Genomic DNA, 17,720 nt, shown 5'->3' with positions numbered 1-17,720 from the left:
CAGGATGGTCTCGATCTCTTGACCTCGTGATCCACCCACCTCGGCCTCCCAAAGTGCTGGGATTACAGGCTTGAGCCACCGCGCCCGGCCTGATTGAGCTATTTTCTACTCTATAGTCCCATCCCTCATCATTCTTCCCCTAGCCTTGTGTCCTGCAGCTACACTGGCAATTTCTACTTCCTCTAAATCACCGTGCTCATTCCTGCTTTATAGTCTTCAGTTTTACTGTCCCTCTTGCCTAATGACTGCCCTCTCTCATAACCAGCACTAAAAAAGTTAGTTTTCTTCCTAGAAGATAGAATAGTATGTTTTCAGTCTTTACAAATGCCTCTCTCCCCTGCCAATAATGTCTATTATTCACATCTGTCATCAGCACTGGGAGTAGCATCTGGCACATGAGGGAGGCACAATAAAGGGAGTGGATAAACTGTGTGCCAAGCACTTTATATCCATGATCTTGCTTGTCCCTATGATACCCTTTACAAAAGCTTAACGAGGTAAATTGGCCCAAGATCACATCCCTACTAAGTGGCAGAATCACGGTTCTAGTGAGATCAGTGGAATGATTTTGGAGTTTAAAATATCCTCTTCAGGAGAGAAGTGCTCATTTCTTGATTTGTTTTCCAGTGGAGACCTTTCAGAAACTTCAGAAGGCAAAGGAGATTCTGACCAATGAAGAGAGTCGAGCCCACTATGACCACTGGCGAAGGAGCCAGATCTCGATGCCATTCCAGCAGTGGGAAGCTTTGAATGACTCAGTGAAAATGGTGGGTTTCTCTTTGGGGATGACGTGAATTTGTGAAGCTCAGTAGTAGCTTAAAGAGTCATTAGGCAATAGGCTGGGCGCGGTGGCTTAGACGTGTAATCCCAGCACTTTGGGAGGCCGAGGCGGGTGGATCGCGAGGTCAAGAGATTGAGACCATCCTGGTCAACATGGTGAAACCCCATCTCTACTAAAAATACAAAACATTAGCTAGGCATGGTGGCACATGCCTGTAATCCGAGCTACTCAGGAGGCTGAGGCAGGAGAATTGCCTGAACCCAGGAGGCGGAGGGTGCGGTGAGCCGAGATCGTGCCATTGCACTCCAGCCTGGGTAACAAGAGTGAAACTCTGTCTCAAAAAAAAAAAAAAAAAAAAAAAGAAAAAGAGTCATTAGGCAATAGCAGGGAGAAATCCAAGAAGTTAGCATAGTCTGGGTATAATTCAGTGTCCATGAATTCCATGAAGAGAAATTCACCAGAATAGAGACAATGAATTTGTGCCAGGAGAGCCTGTGACTACATTTTTTCAGTCTCTTTGGCTGTTTCAGTATACACACTCCCTGTTATCACTTACTGTTTTATGAGTTCTAATAAATGTGCTTCTCAAGTTGCTCATGAATTGCTGAGTTTTAACCATTGTAAATTCGTATCTCCATCTTTTTAGTTTATGTCCACTTGCTCTCTTTTGAAGGCTTACAATTTTTATTGAAAAGGCAGGATCTGATTAGTCAAAGAAAGCCATGAATTATTCCTATTAATCATTCTGGTGAAAAAATTGTTAGACTTTAAAAACAGGCCAGGCACAGTGGCTCACAACTGAAATCCCAGCACTTTGGGAGGCCAAGGTGGGCGGATCACGAGGTCAGGGGTTTGAGACCAGCCTGACCAAAATGGAGAAACCACATCTCTACTAAAAATACAAAAATTAGTCAGGCGAGGTGGCACATGCCCGTAATCCCAGCTACTTGGGAGGCTGAGGCAGGAGAATTGCTTGAATCCAGGAGGCAGAAGTTGCAGTGAGCCAAGATTGTGCCACTGCACTCCGTCCTGGGCAACAAGAGAGAAACACTGTCTTAAAAAACCAAAACCAAAACCAAAAACATGTGTTATCTTTCTTCATGTCATTAAAAGACATAAATCTGAAAATATGCACTGTAATTACTGTTATATATTTATTTTGTTCAACATTGAACTTTATATATTATAGACAAAGTGTAATTTTAAAGATTTAGGCATGATTTATTACCTAGATTCTCTCCATTGGAACACTTTTCTATGACATGGGATTTATAATGCGGAAATTACCTCATAGATAAGTTTCCAGGGACAGTTAGAATTAGTGTATAAAATGATTCACATCTCTTAAATTATAGCCCTTCAGGGTTACATTTAGATTTCCTTCTTCATAGTTTTTATTTTAGAAGAGTTGAGCAAATTGTTGACAAAAGGCCCATAATGTTGAAGGGTGTTTTTTGAAATAATGGGGAAGAGCAATGCAAAACGTCCAAAGTATATGATTAAAGTGACTCCACGTAAAGCATAAGCTGTTTTCTTCATTGCGTTTTGGAAAGAAGTGTGCATTCATGTGGATTTGTTTAAGGTGGGCTAATCATTTATGAGAGACTAACCATATGATTATTGTACAAATGCATAAAATTACTAGAGGGAATCTTTTAAAAAATAGTGACTTTATGTATTGAAAATAAGATTTTGGTCATTTTCATTCTGTAAATTCAAAATTCCTTTTTGACACTAGCTAAATAAACATTGTTCTACCAACTCTGCATAACCATATTTCCCAGTCTCCTAAGTGTGGCACACCGTAACTGCAACTGAATTACTGACTCCTGCTTTTTTAACACTTTCTGATTTATAGCTCACTGTTCCTGGATGGTCCACTCAACTGTATCACTTAATTTTTAGTAGCTAATATCCAGTTAGTTGTGAAGTTTTCAAAAACTCTTCTCCAAATTCCCACTTGAGTTTATATTATCAACGTCTTTCCATTAAATACTAATTTCTTGTCTCCAAACACACCATTTCTGCTTTGAATGTAGCTTAACTGTGAACTGTTCAAGGTTTTACAATAATTACGTTTTAGATCTTACTGGCTGCATCATTTGTCTTGTGGGCAAAGTTGAAATAGTGTGCTGGGCTATATTTGGCTTCAGATTTATTTTTATTAGTAGTACAAAATGATGAGATGTATATCTCTCTGCTTCAAATCAGCAGTGATCTTTTTTCCTCATACAGTCTTCTTTGTTTGGGCCAAATCTTATTGTTTTTAATATCCTTCTAGTTCTCTGTTGCAGTTGACTTTCAGTCCTATATATCAAGTATTACCTGTTCTAGACGCTCTGTAACTTTCCTCTCATTCCTTTCTGTTCTATGCCGTATAGTAACTTCTGCATGTGAGTGCCTCACTTCTCTCTACAACATTTTAATTGTCACCTTGTCTTTTTGCGTATTTCATGTTTATCATTTCGCTACTCTAGAGAAATTAATAACAATTATCATACCTAGTATTGTTCATCACTTAAGAGATCATTGTCTATTGTTTTGTAGATAAATGTCATCATTAGGGTGTTTGAGTCAGATATTCAGTAGTATTTTTCCTTATCCCCAGTTTTGCTTTCTTTGGTTTTAGTTACCTGCAATCAACCCCAGTGCAAAAATAGATGAGTACAGTACAATAAAATATTTTTTTTTTTTTGAGACGGAGTTTCGCTCTCCTTACCCAGGCTGGAGTGCAATGGCACGATCTCGGCTCACCGTAGCCTCCGCCTCCTGGGTTCAGGCAATTCTCCTGCCTCAGCCTCCTGAGTAGCTCGGATTACAGGCATGTGCCACCATGCCCAGCTGATATTTTGTATTTTTAGTAGAGATGGGGTTTCACCATGTTGACCAGGATGGTCTTGATCGCTTGACCTTGTGATCCACCTGCCTCGGCCTCCCAAAGTGCTGGGATTACAGGTGTGAGCCACCGCGCCCGGCTACAATAAAATATTTTGAGAGAGAGTATGAGAGCAGATTTACGTAACTTTTGTTACATACATTGTTATAATTATCCTTGTTTATTATTAGTTATTGTTATTAATCTCTTACTGTACCTAATTTATAGCTGTGGCCATGCAGGCATAGTAGGAAGCTTTCCTGATAGGTAGTCTATGGCCGATTGGACCCACCCCAAAGACACCTTACCTAGCTGGGAACCCAGAAACAATCAGCAAACAAATAGGCCCACATGGGGCTGTCCCAAAAGCCGTCTCAGAGGCAATCAATTTGTCAAATGATCAATTCACCAAAAATGTGTTTTTATTAACTCTTTATAAAATTTATAGCAATTGAAGTGGCAAGAGATAATTTTAACAGCTTATGAGAACTATGCCCTCATGCCCACAGTTATAAATTCGGCATAGTAAGAGATTAATAACAATAATTAATAATAAACTAGAAAATTATAACAACGTATGTAATAAAAGTTATGTGAATGTGCTCTCACACTCTCTCAAAATATTTTATTGTACTGTACTCACCTATTTTTGGACTGGGGTTGAACTATGAACTTTATCATAGGCGTGTATATGTCAGAAAAAGCATAGTATATGTAAGGTTTGGTACTATCCAAGGTTGAGGCATCCAGAGGGGTCTTGGAATGCCCCTTGAGGATAAGGGCAGACTACTGCATTATATGTGCCATTCTGACCACGAAATGATTATAACTTTAAGATTTCAATTTCAGGTGACATGTATCTAAAACACATGCCCAGTACATTTACAGATTGTTAAATCTCATAAATTCCCTTTCCATTACACCATCAACCCTGTGTTTCTGCTTTTTATTTAAGCAGTATAATCACTCTGGTTGGGAGCATTTTTAGTCCCTATACCCACAAGGCAGGACAAATCACAGTGTACTTATGTAGCATCACACACAAGATCATATCTTGGGAATCTCCTCTGGGAGAATTCCTCAAATGACACAGCCTCAGGGGTGCCATATTTTTCTCGTATTAAATACTTTAAAAAATTTCAATGGCTTTTGGGGTACGAGTGGTGATACGGTTTGGATTTGTGTCCCTGCCCAAATCTCATGTTAAATTGGATGAGGGTCCTGATGGGAGGTGATTGGATCATGGGGCGGGTTTGCCTCTTGCTTTTCTCAGTGATAGTGAGTTCTCAGGAGATCCGATGATTTAAGTGTGTTGGCACTTTCTGCTTCTCTCTCGCTTTCCTGCCACCATGTGAAGAAAGTCCTTTCTTTCCCTTCACCTTCCGCCATGATTGTAAGTTTCCTGAGGCCTCCCAGTCATGCTTCCTGTTAAGCCTGAGGAACTGTGTCAATTAATTTTTTTTCCTCATAAATTACTCAGTCTCAGGTAATTCTTTATAGCAGTGTGAAACGGACTAACACAAGTAGTTTTTAGCCACATGGATGAATTGTATAGTGATGAAGTCTGAAATTTTAGTGCACCCATCACCTGAGTAATATTCATTGTACCCAATATGTATATTTTATTTTTATTTATTTATTTATTTACGACAGAGTCTCGCTGTCACCCAGGCTGGAGTGCAGTGGCATAATCTCAGCTCATTGCAACCTCTGCCTTCCAGATTCAAGTGATTCTCCTGCCTTAGCCTCCTGAGTAGCTGAGACTACCAGCGTGTACCACCACCCCTGGCTAATATTTGTATTTTTAGTAGAGATGGGGTTTCACCGTGTTGGCCAGGATGGTCTCAAACTCCTGACCTTGTGATCTGCCTGCCTTGGCCTCCCAAAGTGCTGGGATTACAGGTGTGAGCCACCATGCCCGGCTCCCAATATGTAGTTTTTTTATCCTTCCCTCTCCTTCCCAGCCTCCCCTGAGTCTCCAAAATCTATTATATTAATACCACTCTGTATGCTTTTGTGTATCCATGGCTTAGCATCCTTTTATAATGGAGAACATACAATATTTGGTTTTCCATAGCTAAGTTATTTTATTTAGAACAATGGCCTCCAGCTCCATCTAAGTTGCTGCAAAAGATGTTATTTTGCTCTCTTTTATGGCTGAGTAGTATTCCATGGTGTATATATACCACATTTCTATACCCAGGAGTAATGCAGCTGAACTGGTATTTTTTCCTCACACTAAGTCTGTCACTTTACTACCCACTTATTTATTTTTCTTTTTGTTTTCTAGAAGTTCCTCCTGATAGTTTAATTTGTAAAATTATTTTAAGATCTCACCCAAGTTGATGAATATGTTGGCAACTTAAATTTAGACATGTCATATTGGTTTGAAAAAAAGGATATGGAGTGAGGGTTCAGTAATGCAGGATTTTGGGATCCTGGGATAACCTGAAGAGTTATCATGCTAAACAGTTTTACCCAAAGGGACCCAGGGATGGGTGGCTCTCCCTCTAGCACCAAAATATATGGCAGCATGGATTTAGGATGGTTGTGGAAAAAAAGAAGCCACAGCAAAGGCACAGTCAAAATGAATGACTGAGAAAAATTCTCATAAGCTATTAAAACTATCTCATGCCACTTCAATTGCTATAAATTTTATAAAGAGTTAATAGCAACACATTTTTGGTGAATCAATCATTTGGCAAGTTGATTGCCTCTGGGAGGGCTTATTGGCTCAGCCGCATGTGGACCTATTTGTCTGCTGATTGTTTTTGGGTTCCCAGCTGGGCGAGGTGTCTTTGGGGTGGGTCAGGAAAGCTTCCTACTATGCCCACATGGCCACAGTTTCACCAGCCAGATGGGAAACAGCGTGCAGTTTAACACCTTCTGCTGGTTCAAAAGGCGATCTGTCTTAATTGGATATTATCCAAAAGCAGGTCAGAAATCACCCTGATAAGTAAAAAATTCACTCATTGTAATCAGTGATCCAGGATAATAATAACTGATCCATTTTCTATAGCTATTCAGCTCATCCGAGTCAATGGATTTTTAAAAAATTTGTGCCAGTGTTTACTGGCATGTAAACAAAATTTTTTATTTCCGTGTGTGTGTGTGTGTGTGTGTGTGTGTGTGTGTGTGTGTGTATGAATGGAATGCTTCATGAATGTGCCTGTTATTTTTGCACAGCAACCATGCTAATCTTCTTTGTATCATTCCAATTTTGGTGTATGTGCTGCTGAGGCGAGCACTATTTCCTAAGTATTGACTAAGGTCTAGAATGTAAGAAAATGGCTTCCTAGAGAAAAAAGCCAGCTCATTGAAGAAAGCTGGTAAATGAGTTAATTGTGAAGGCGGAATAACATAGCGATTTCACAACTGTTTCAAGATTAGTGTCCTTTGCACCTAGGCTTGCTCTCTGTTTAGTGTTAGTTCCTTCCATGCATATACTGATTTTCTGTCTTGTGCCTTTTATTATCTTGCTGTACAGATTCTCCCCTTTCTAGTCTCTCTCTTAGCCTGTATAAATTGTTGTCTTTTGATATCTTTGACTGATGCTGATTCTATTGAAACGAACTGCTCCATAATAGACTAGTTCACTTGATGTTAAATGTTGTTCTGTACAACTAACACCATTGGGGAGTTGAGAAATATGCTTTGTGAACACAGAAATGAGTGATTTGCAGACTATCTAACTGTGTCCCAGCAAACCGGGCTGCTTTGCATCACTCTGATGTTAGTCCTTTGATTGAACTACAAAGCCTGAGAAGCACTTATATCTAAGGTTAGATACAGTTTGGCTATTTCTTCTGTATATTTCTATAATTAGGATCAGCAGATGTGGGAATCTGATGATAACATATTTTATTCTGATTTACTCACAAAGGAGTTGAATAAGACTACTATTTCAGAATATCTTTCCACTGAGGGCCTTTAAAGCATTTACTGTGGATTAGGCATTAACCCTAACCACTTATCTAAGGCAGACCGTAGGTACTTTGGTTTCAGGAGAGAAGAACTGAGGCACAGAGATTAATACATCATGTACAGGCCACCTTGCTAGTTTGTGAAGCTCTCAGTCTACATTTTCAGCTCTCTGGGCCCTGAATTCTTGAATGTCTATTCCCTGTTTTTCACTAACCTTCCTAATATCCTTTTCCCTCTGTAAGGAAGTCACTGGCAGCCTCTTTTATTCTGTGCATATGCAAAAACCAAACCAAAACAACAAACCTAAATCAACCAAACAAAAGTCAATTTTTAAAATACCAGCTGAGGCATTTCCTCTTTTAAAAATTAGCATTTTTATTTTGAAATAAAATCTACAGAGAAATGGGTAATACTTGCATTTACAATTTAGCAAATGGTTTTGAAGCATTTACTCTGTAACTGTTCCCTTCCCACACATATTGTTGGCACCAGGAATCTCCCTCCTTGTATGTTTTTGCTTCACAACTACAAAACTACATTTAATTTTTTTTTTTTTTTTGAGACGGAGTTTCGCTCTTGTTACCCAGGCTGGAGTGCAATGGCGCGATCTCGGCTCACCGCAACCTCCGTCTCCTGGGTTCAGGCACTTCTCCTGCCTCAGCCTCCTGAGTAGCTGGGATTACAGGCACGCGCCACCATGCCCAGCTAATTTTTTGTATTTTTAGTAGAGACGGGGTTTCACCATGTTGACCAGGATGGTCTCGATCTCTTGACCTTGTGATCCACCTGCCTCGGCCTCCCAAAGTGCTGGGATTACAGGCTTGAGCCACTGCGCCCGGCCAAAACTACATTTAATTTTTAAAATAGAATGTTTTCTTTTCTTTTTTTTTTTTTTTTTTGAGACAGAGTCTGGCTCTGTCACCCAGGCTGGAGTGCAGTAGTGCAATACCAGCTCACTACAACCTCTGCCTCCTGGGTTCAAGTGATTCTTGTGCCTCAGCCTCCCAGGTAGCTGGGATTATAGGCGCTCACTACCTTGCCCAACTAATTTTTGTTTTTTTAGTAGAAATGGGGTTTCACCATGTTGGCCAGGCTGGTTTGGAACTCCTGACCTTGTGATCCACCCTCCTTGGCCTCCCAAAGTGCTGGGATTACAGGTGTGAGTGCCTGCGCCCGGCCTAAAATAGAGTGTTTTCTAATTGTACATATATATAATCTTCTCATAGAAAATTTGGGCAATACAAAAAAAAAAAGATATAATTCTGTTACATAGGCACAACTGCAGTTACATTTTGGTGCCTTTCCTTCCTATTTCTTTTTCTTTTTTGAGACAGAGTCTTGCTCTGTTGCCCAGGCTGGAGTGCAGTGGTACGATCCCAGTTCACTGCAACCTCTGCCTCCTGGGTTCCATCAAGCAATTCTCCCGCCTCAGCCTCCTGAGTAGCTGGGATTACAGGTGTGTGCCACCATGCCCAGCTAATTTTTGTATTTTTAGTAGAGACAGGGTTTCAGCACACTGACCAGGCTGATCTCAAACTCCTGGCCTCAAGTGATCCACCCACCGTGGCTTCCCAAAGTGCTAGGATTGCAGGCATGAGCCACTGCACCTGGCCGTTTCTTTTTCTTGTTGGAGTGAGAGCTGATTACATTTATTGGTGGCAGTGGCTGCTTTATGGGGTGGTTCATAGATCCTAGGGTTGATTATCCTCTGAACTGGTTATATTTGGGGAAGTGGGTTCAGTATGATGATGCTTTGTAGCTGGGAAGAGATAGGTTGGACGAGGGAATATATGACTTCTTTGCAGAGAGCTAGAATATTTATGATTTTAGGGTGTTAAAAGGCTATGTTTTCCTCTAGTCTTGAGTTTTGTTAATAGAGGTACTGTATGTCACTGTTTGTTAGCACTTCAGGAATAGCTTCCCACAATATGAGATTTTAAGAAATAGTTGTGCATTATTTTGGTTGATGCTAGGACTAATGATTCCACTTAAAACATTCTTGATAGCAAACTCAAAATCTCTCTTTATCGCTGTATTCATCTGTTAGTTCTTCCGTCTATCCATCCATTCATCCATCAGTTCAATTTTTAAATCTAATAGGAAATACATATACAGAACAGAAAATGATAAAGGTACAAAAGGGTGTGTGGTGAAAAGTAACTATCAATAGTTGGATTAATATTTGAATTAATTTACGAGTATCTGGTTAATAGTCATGTCTAACATGCTGTTAATTAGCAGTACAGGAGTAGGTCAGGTGTTACCACATATCAAACTTTAAATATAGAAAACCATATAATATCAATTTAATTTTTATGTCTCTGCTTTACATTAATTTAGTCAATGCACTGGGCTGTCAGAGGTAAAAAGGACCTGATGCTGGAAGAATCTGACAAGACTCTCACCAACAAGATTGAAAATGAGGAATGGAATGAGCAAAGAGAAAGGAAGAAAGAGGAGCTGGCTTCAACCACAGAGAAAACGGAGCAAAAAGAATCCAAGCCCCTGGAGAAGCCAGTCTCCCCGCAAAATCCAGAATCTTCAAGTAAGTCATATTATGTAACTGCAGAATGGAGAAGGTCTGAAATTAAAGAGCTTTGTTTATATTGCATTTATTCTTAACTTTTTCAATGTGCACAGCAGTGCCAAGCTTAAAGATTGGTTTAGCATCTTAAAAGACACTTAGCATTGATGCCGAAACTAGAAGACATTCCTCAAGGGAAACCTTGAGACAATTCTCAGTGTCTTTTATCTACTGAAATAACACTAGCTAACATTTATTGAAGGTTTACTATGTACAGAAACACTCTTTACATATATTAGTTTACATTTATTATCTCATTAAATGTTAATTTTACATGAATTAACTTATTTAGTCCTCACTACAAGGTTGTGGGCTATCAATATTATTCTCATTTTATAGTTAAGAAAACCAAAGTCCAAGGAGGTTGAGGAACCAAGGCAGTTTGGCTTCAGAGTCAGTGTTCCAAGGTATTGCCCTATCCCGTGATAATGCTTTATTTCATTAATTAAAAAAAATTTTTTTTTGAAATGGAGTCTCACTCTTGTTGCCCAGGCTGGAGTACAATGATATGATCTTGGCTCACTGCAACCTCCGCCTCCCAGGTTTAAGTGATTCTCTTGCCTCTGCCTCCTGAGTAGCTGGGTTTACAGACATGTGCCACCACACTCAGCTAATTTTTTGTATTTTTTAGTAGAGATGGGGTTTCACCATGTTGGCAGGCTGGTCTAGAACTCCTGATCTCAGGCGATCCACCTGCCTCGGCCTCCCAAAGTGCTGGGATTACAGGTGTGAGCCACCATGCCTGGCCTTCATTCATTCATTCATTCATTTATTGAGATGGAGTCTCCCTCTATCTCCTAGGTTGGAGTGTAGTGGCACGATCTCAGCTCACTGAGACCTTTGGCTCCCGGGTTCAAGTGATTCTTGTGCCTCAGACTCCCCAGTAGCTGGGACTATAGGTGCCTGCCACCATGTCTGGCTAATTTTTGCATTTTTAGTAGAGACGGGGTTTCACCATGTTGGCCAGGCTGGTCTCGAACTCTTGACCTCAAATGATCCACCTGCCTGGGCCTCTCAAGTGCTGAGATTACAGGCATAAGCCACCACACCTGGCCTGATATTGCCTTATCTGTAAGTAGCTCTGTAGACATTCTGAATAATTTATAAATCCACTGAAGCAGAGTATTATAGAAGTTTATCTCCTGGCTACCAAGCTATGCTACCTGAGTTCACATCCTAGTTCGACTAATTATCTGTATTACTTGGCAAAGTTACTCAACTTCTCTAGACTCAGTTTCTGCATCTATAAAATAGGGATTATAATAGTGCTTGCTCATCCAGGTGCATTGGCATGCACTTATGGTCCTAACTACTCAGGAGGCTGAGGCAGGAAGCTGGCTTGAGGCCAGGAGTTCAAGGCTGCTGTGTGCCATGGTCACACCTGTGAATAGGTACTGCATTCAGCCCTGGGTGATGTAGTGAGACTCTGTCTCTTAAATAAAAAATAGTACCTTCCTATAAGGCTACCATAATGATTAAATGAGGAGATACTTACAAAATGCTTAGCACAGCAGTTCACCTCTAGGAAACCCTAGGTAAACGTTAGCTGTTTGTATCATTTGTCGACCTGGCCATCTATCTAGCCATCCAACTAGTTTAGGTTGTTGTATATACACACATTGTAACTGTCCTTCAAATTATTATGTGTTGATTCTCAGGCTTGTGATGTAGCACCCTATTAGAATTTAGCCTTTAAGTAGAACATTCCTGAATACCCTCGAACTTTTGTATTAAAAAGAAGATAATTAGATGGCTTGTGGTGGATTATAGTCTTTTGAGAAACAGTCACTTCAAATCTCTCTTTGGGGAGAACTTTTACATGTTCTCTTCTTGCTGAGAATGAAGATTCACGGAGTTTGATTCAGATGTCTCTGTGGGTTACCCAAGAGATCGCTGTGGAATCTGCACATTGATTGCATCACCTAGTAGCTGGAAATGGTTATAATATAACTAGCTGATCAAAGGAGAAGCCCAAAATGTAGAAAAACAGTATTTTGAGCAAACACAGGAGTACTATCACTGCCCTGCATGCAAACATGATGAATGTTCAGTTCTGTGAGTCTTGAACCCCTGGGGGTTCCCCGAGTCTTTCTGTCATATTCAGGCCAAGTCTGCACACGCCAGAATTAGGTGTAGTGTGGGTGGAGTGAGAGATACTTCAGAGACTCAGGCATGATGCTGAGGCCTCTTGAGCCCTTCTCATAGAATTCTATGAAATTTTCCTTCTTTTTAAAAAATAGTCACTTAAATACTAAATAAGAGCAAAAGTAGTATAGACTTGCTGTTAAAAAATTTAAAGAATCGGCCGGGTGTGGTGGCTCATGCCTGTAATCCCAGCACTTTGAGAGGCCGAGGAGGGTGGATCCCGAGGTCAGGAGATCAAGACTATCGTGGCCAACATGGTAAAAACCCCGTCTCTACCAAAAATACAAAAATTAACTGGGTGTGGTGGCATGTGCCTGTCATCCTATCTACTTGGGAGTCTAAGGCAGGGAATCGCTTGAACTCAGGAGGCAGAGATTGCAACGAGCCAAGATTGTGCCACTGCACTCCGGCCTGAGAAACAGAGCTAGACTACGTCTCAAAAAATGGAGCAAAATTCAAAGAATCATGTATAGGCAGTAACTTAGTGTCTATCCCAGGCTGCCAACCTTTTCTGCCTCTACTTCTTGAAGTAACCAAGGCAGACACTCAGGTGTGTTCCCTTCCACTGTTCTCTATGCTAACACAAGTCTGTATATGTGCACTTAGTAGAGCTTTACAAGTAAAGAATGGGGTTACACTGTACCATTTCTCTGTGTTACACAGAGGTTAAGAGTGTGGGCTCAGCTTTTCACTGATGAGTTGTATGACCTTGGACAAGCTAGTTAACCCCTCTCCATCTGTGTCTTCTTAGTTATGCAGTGGTCAAAATATTAGTGTCTACCTCATAAGATTTTTTTTTTTTTTTTTTTGAGACGGAGTTTCGCTCTTGTTACCCAGGCTGGAGTGCAATGGCGCGATCTCGGCTCACCGCAACCTCCGCCTCCTGGGTTCAGGCAATTCTCCTGCCTCAGCCTCCTGAGTAGCTGGGATTACAGGCACGTGCCACCATGCCCAGCTAATTTTTTGTAGTTTTAGTAGAGACGGGGTTTCACCATGTTGACCAGGATGGTCTCGATCTCTTGACCTCGTGATCCACCCGCCTCGGCCTCCCAAAGTGCTGGGATTACAGGCTTGAGCCACCGCGCCCGGCCTGATTTTTTTTTTTTTTTTAAGAGCAAATAACTGTCCAGGTGCAGTGGCTCACCTGTAATCCCAGCAATTAGGGAGGTTGAAGTGGGAGGACTGCTTGAGGCTAAAAATTGGAGACCAGCCTGGGCAACATGGCAAAACCCCATCTCTAAAAAAAGAATACGAAAATTAGCCAGGAGTCGTGGTGCGTGCCTGTAATTCCAGTTACTTGAGCCCAGGTGTGTATGCGGGGGTGTCGAGTCTGCAGTGAGCTACGACTGCACCACTGTACTCCAGCCTGGGTGACAGAATGAGATCCTGTCACAAGTGTGCACGCGTGCGTGCACACACACACACACACACACAAACTTAATATACATAAAATATTTAGAACAGTACCAGGCACATCATAAACACTATTTTAGTGTTAACTTTTTTTTTTGAGACACTGCACTGTTGCCCAGGCTGTAGTGCAGTGGCTCAGTCTTGGCTCACTGCAATCTCTGCCTCCTGGGTTCAAGCAATTCTACTGCCTCAGCCTCCTGAGTAGCTGAGACTACAGGCATGTGCCACCATGCCCAGCTAATTTTTTTGTATTCTTAGTAGAGACGGAGTTTCATCATGTTGGCCAGGATGGTCTCTATCTGCTGACCTCATAATCCACCTGCCTCGGCCTCCCAAAGTGCTGGAATTACAGGCATGAGCCACCGCTCCCGGCTAGCGTTAACTTTTATGATTAAGGGACTTCTCTTTAAATTCTTACATTCAGAATGAATTCCTTCTTTTTAACAGCTGATAGCATTCCACAGTGTAGATATATATTATGTCAAAGTCAAACAAAAATATAGATTCTCATCTCTATGTAAAACATTTTACTTTGGAAAATATATAAAAACGACATTGCAATTCAGGGCATACACATGTGGGGTGGTCTTTGCTGTGCCTGAAGAACAAACAAAAGTTGGGGGTTTTATTAGAAAGAGAAATGTTGCATATTGTTTTGAAAGAAAGCTCATTGGCACTAGCAAAGTTTTTGGGAACTAGCAGGCTCTAATTGGTAAGTGATGGCAATAGGTAAAATTAGCCTTACAGGCAAGGCAGGTCATTTCGGCAGCTGGCTTGTGATAGAATCTTTGGGCAGGTGTTTGTGTCCTGAATGCTTTTCTTTTCCTCTTCCTGGTTCTCGACTCAATTGACTTGCATAATAATAGATAATCCCAATTCATATAATTTTCACATATAATGTATTCAGAACAAATTGTGAATGTCAGTTTTGATATCTTCATATTGTGATGTGTATGCTATTGTTTAAGAATGAAGTGGAGCCAGCCGTGGTGGCTTGGGCCTGTAATCCTAGAACTTTGGGATGCTGAGGTGGGAGGATTGCTTGAGGCCAGGACTTCAAGACCAGCTTGGGCAACATAGCAAGAGCTCTGTCTCTACAAAATTTAAAAAAACATTAGCTAGATATGGGGCATATGCCTGTAATCCCAGCTACTTGGGAGGCTGAGGCAGGAGAATTGCTTGAGCTGCAGTGAGCTGTGATCCTGCCACTGCACCCCAGCCTGGGTTAAAGAACAAGACCCTGTGTGTCTCTGTGTCTAAAAAAGAAGAATGAAGTGGAGGGGTTGGGAATCATTGTTCTTTTTTTTTTTTTGAATCAGAGTTTCGCTCTTGTCCAGGCTGGAGTGCAATGGTGTGGTCTCGGCTCACTGCAACCTCTACCTCCCCAGTTAAGCAATTCTCCTGTGTCCACCTCCCAAGTAGCTGGGATTACAGGTGCCTACCACCACACCTGGCTAATTTTTGTATTTTTAGTAGAGACGTGGTTTCACCATGTTGGCCAGGCTGGTCTAGAACTCCTGACCTCAGGTGATCTCCCTACCTAGGCCTCCCAAAGTGCTGGGATTACAGGTGTGAACCACTGCACCCAGCTGGGAATCATTGTTCTAAGAAGCTGTTGTTGGAGAATTATGAAATTCTGCCAAAGGTTGCATTTACCAGTATTTTCTTTATGCTGTTTAAAAGATTATTGGCTTTTCTGACTAGTGCCTTAAAGCTGGAGTTTGATATATCAAAGTGCCTTTGCATGATTATTTATGATTTCATTTTACTGCAGTGTAAATTTTTATAATGTCAGCATTTAAGAAATATTATTCACGTCAACTTTACCAAGCCCTGAGTGACTTCTTATGTATTACTTTTCAGCATGTTTGCTAATTTCCTCAAGCAGTGCTAGATATTCACTTTGGAGTTTGCTTTTTGATTTCTCTTCTGTAATGAGCAGCCACCAAATAGTCCCCACCACATTCTAATTCTTTATTGCAAACAGTAAAATATGGAGCACCACATCTGAAAACCACTGTGCAAGACAATCTTATTTTTACTTTCTACTTAAATATGCAATAAATATGCCTTCTGATAAATACAGTTCTAGAATCAAATAGCTTTATGTAACATCTTGGAGTAAAAAAGGGAAAGAAAAGTTTAAATGTGCCCAATGACTTTGGTGTGCTGCCATGTCCCTGGGCACCTACCTTCCTAGGCATTGCCAACCCTGTGGCCCCAACTACAGACACTGTGACTCTGCCAGAGGGCTTGCTCTGGCAGTGGAGCCTGCTTGGCAGCAAATCAGCAGGCAGTAAGTGCCAGGGAGTAAATGCCCTTTGGATGACAATAATAAGTGGGAGTGGGAAGCTAAATTCCCCAGCTCCTTCACTCCTCACATGGGATAACTCTAAGAAGTTTTATATGTCTCCCAGGGTTCCCCAGTGGGATCATTTGCAGTCACCCATGGTAGTAACTTGTTTGATAATGTACCTTTTATAGATTTGGTTCTCATTTTGCTAAGGTGCCTCTTGGGATCACCTCCCAAATTGGCCACTTTGTTTCAAACTCTTTTTTTTGATACAAGGTCTTACTCTGTTACCCAGGCTGGAGTGCTGTGGTATGATCACGACTTACTGCTGCATCAACTTCCTAGGCTCAAACGATTCTCCCACCCCAGCCCCCCAAATAGCTGGGACTGCAGGCGTACACCACAACATCTGGCTGATTTTTTGTAGAGATGGGTTTCGCCATGTTGCCCAGGCTGGTCTCAAGCTCCTGAGGTCAAGTGATCCATTGGCCTCAGCCTCCCAAAGTTCTGCGATTATAGGTGTGGGCCACTGTGCCCAATCTGTTTCAAGCTCTTGTCTGCATGTCTATTTCTAGAGGAACCCAAACTATAAACTACATCTTTTTAAACAAAAATGACCCTTATTTACTATATAAAATGTGAGAAAATATGGTCAAGGAAAAGGAAGAACCTATAACTCATAATCTTATAATTTAGAGAAATATGTATTATAGATATTTTGGTATATTTTCATTTGTGTTAGTATATCTAAAGGGATACAAATTTTATCATATACAAATTTTGTGAGTAAGTTTTAATTATAAGAACAAATATAGCAATCAGAAATAATTTCTTTTTTGCTTTTTCCCTAAATGGAAATTCTTCAGATTTGTTTTCTCCGATAATTATTATTATTATTATTATTTTTTGAGGCAGAGTCTCATTTTGTCTCCCAGGCCGGAATGCAGTGGCACGATCTCAGCTCACTGCAACCTCTGCCTACCAGTTCAAGCAATTCTCTTGCTTCAGCCTCCCAAGTAGCTGGGACTACAGGTGTGTGCCACCACAGTCGGCTAATTTTTATATTTTTTAGTAGAAACAGGGTTTCACCATATTGGACAGGCTGGTCTCTAACTCCTGACCTCTGCCTCCCAGAGTGCCGGGATTACAGGTGTGAGTCACCACACCTGGCTTCCAATAATTCTTTAAAAAGTGTCAGTTTAATCTGTTTTTCTGAGATAACCACTGTTAACCATTCTGTATATGATTTTTTCTAATTTTATTCTATCATTTAAAAATTTTTCCCTTTCTCAGCCCTCCCTTTCTCTTCCTCTCTTTTTTATATGCTATATTAAAATATCAATGGAAGCATATTTTATATATCATTCTGTAACCTGCTTTTTCATTAGCAATATTATAAACATAAAAAGACAAAAAGCATGCTTGTTTATTGTAGAAAAATAAGAAAGTACCGATGAACAAAAAAGAGTATAAAAATGAAAATTACATCTATAGCAATAATCCAGGGATAAATACTGTTAATTTTGGTGTACCTTTTCTTTTTTTCCTTTTTTAAAGATGGGATTTAACCATGATGGCCAGGCTGGTCTTGAACTCCTGACATCAGGTGATCCACCCACCTCGGCCTCCCAAAGTGCTAGGATTATAGGCGTGAGCCACAGTGTGTGGCCTTTTAAAATTTTTTTTTTTTTTTTTTTTTTTTTTA

The 17,720-nt window shown here is 40.7% G+C and overlaps 1 protein-coding gene and 1 non-coding gene across 3 annotated transcripts in view; one reads left to right on the top strand and one right to left on the bottom strand.

Annotated features, from left to right (window-relative positions):
- Window positions 1–17,720, top strand: part of DNAJC12 (DnaJ heat shock protein family (Hsp40) member C12) — a 40,957-nt gene that overhangs the window by 21,238 nt on the left and 1,999 nt on the right. The window contains exons 3-4 of one of the 2 annotated variants that reach the window (XM_017502071.2): window positions 628–767; window positions 9,921–10,125. In XM_017502071.2, the coding sequence (XP_017357560.1) occupies window positions 628–767; window positions 9,921–10,125 (345 nt within the window). Of the gene's footprint in view, window positions 1–627; window positions 832–1,158; window positions 1,615–9,920; window positions 10,126–17,720 lie in introns of those variants that run through there. The other variant, XM_017502072.2, reaches the window with a different exon arrangement.
- On the bottom strand, window positions 6,798–6,904 carry LOC119467446. Its single transcript, XR_005195982.1, has one exon. It is a non-coding gene; the product is annotated as a U6 spliceosomal RNA (small nuclear RNA).

This window comes from Cebus imitator, unplaced genomic scaffold (genome assembly GCF_001604975.1).
Source record: "Cebus imitator isolate Cc_AM_T3 unplaced genomic scaffold, Cebus_imitator-1.0 Scaffold290, whole genome shotgun sequence".
Taxonomy (NCBI): domain Eukaryota; kingdom Metazoa; phylum Chordata; class Mammalia; order Primates; family Cebidae; genus Cebus; species Cebus imitator.
The sequence above is the reverse complement of the archived record's forward strand: the minus strand, read 5'-3'. Positions and strand labels throughout refer to the sequence as shown.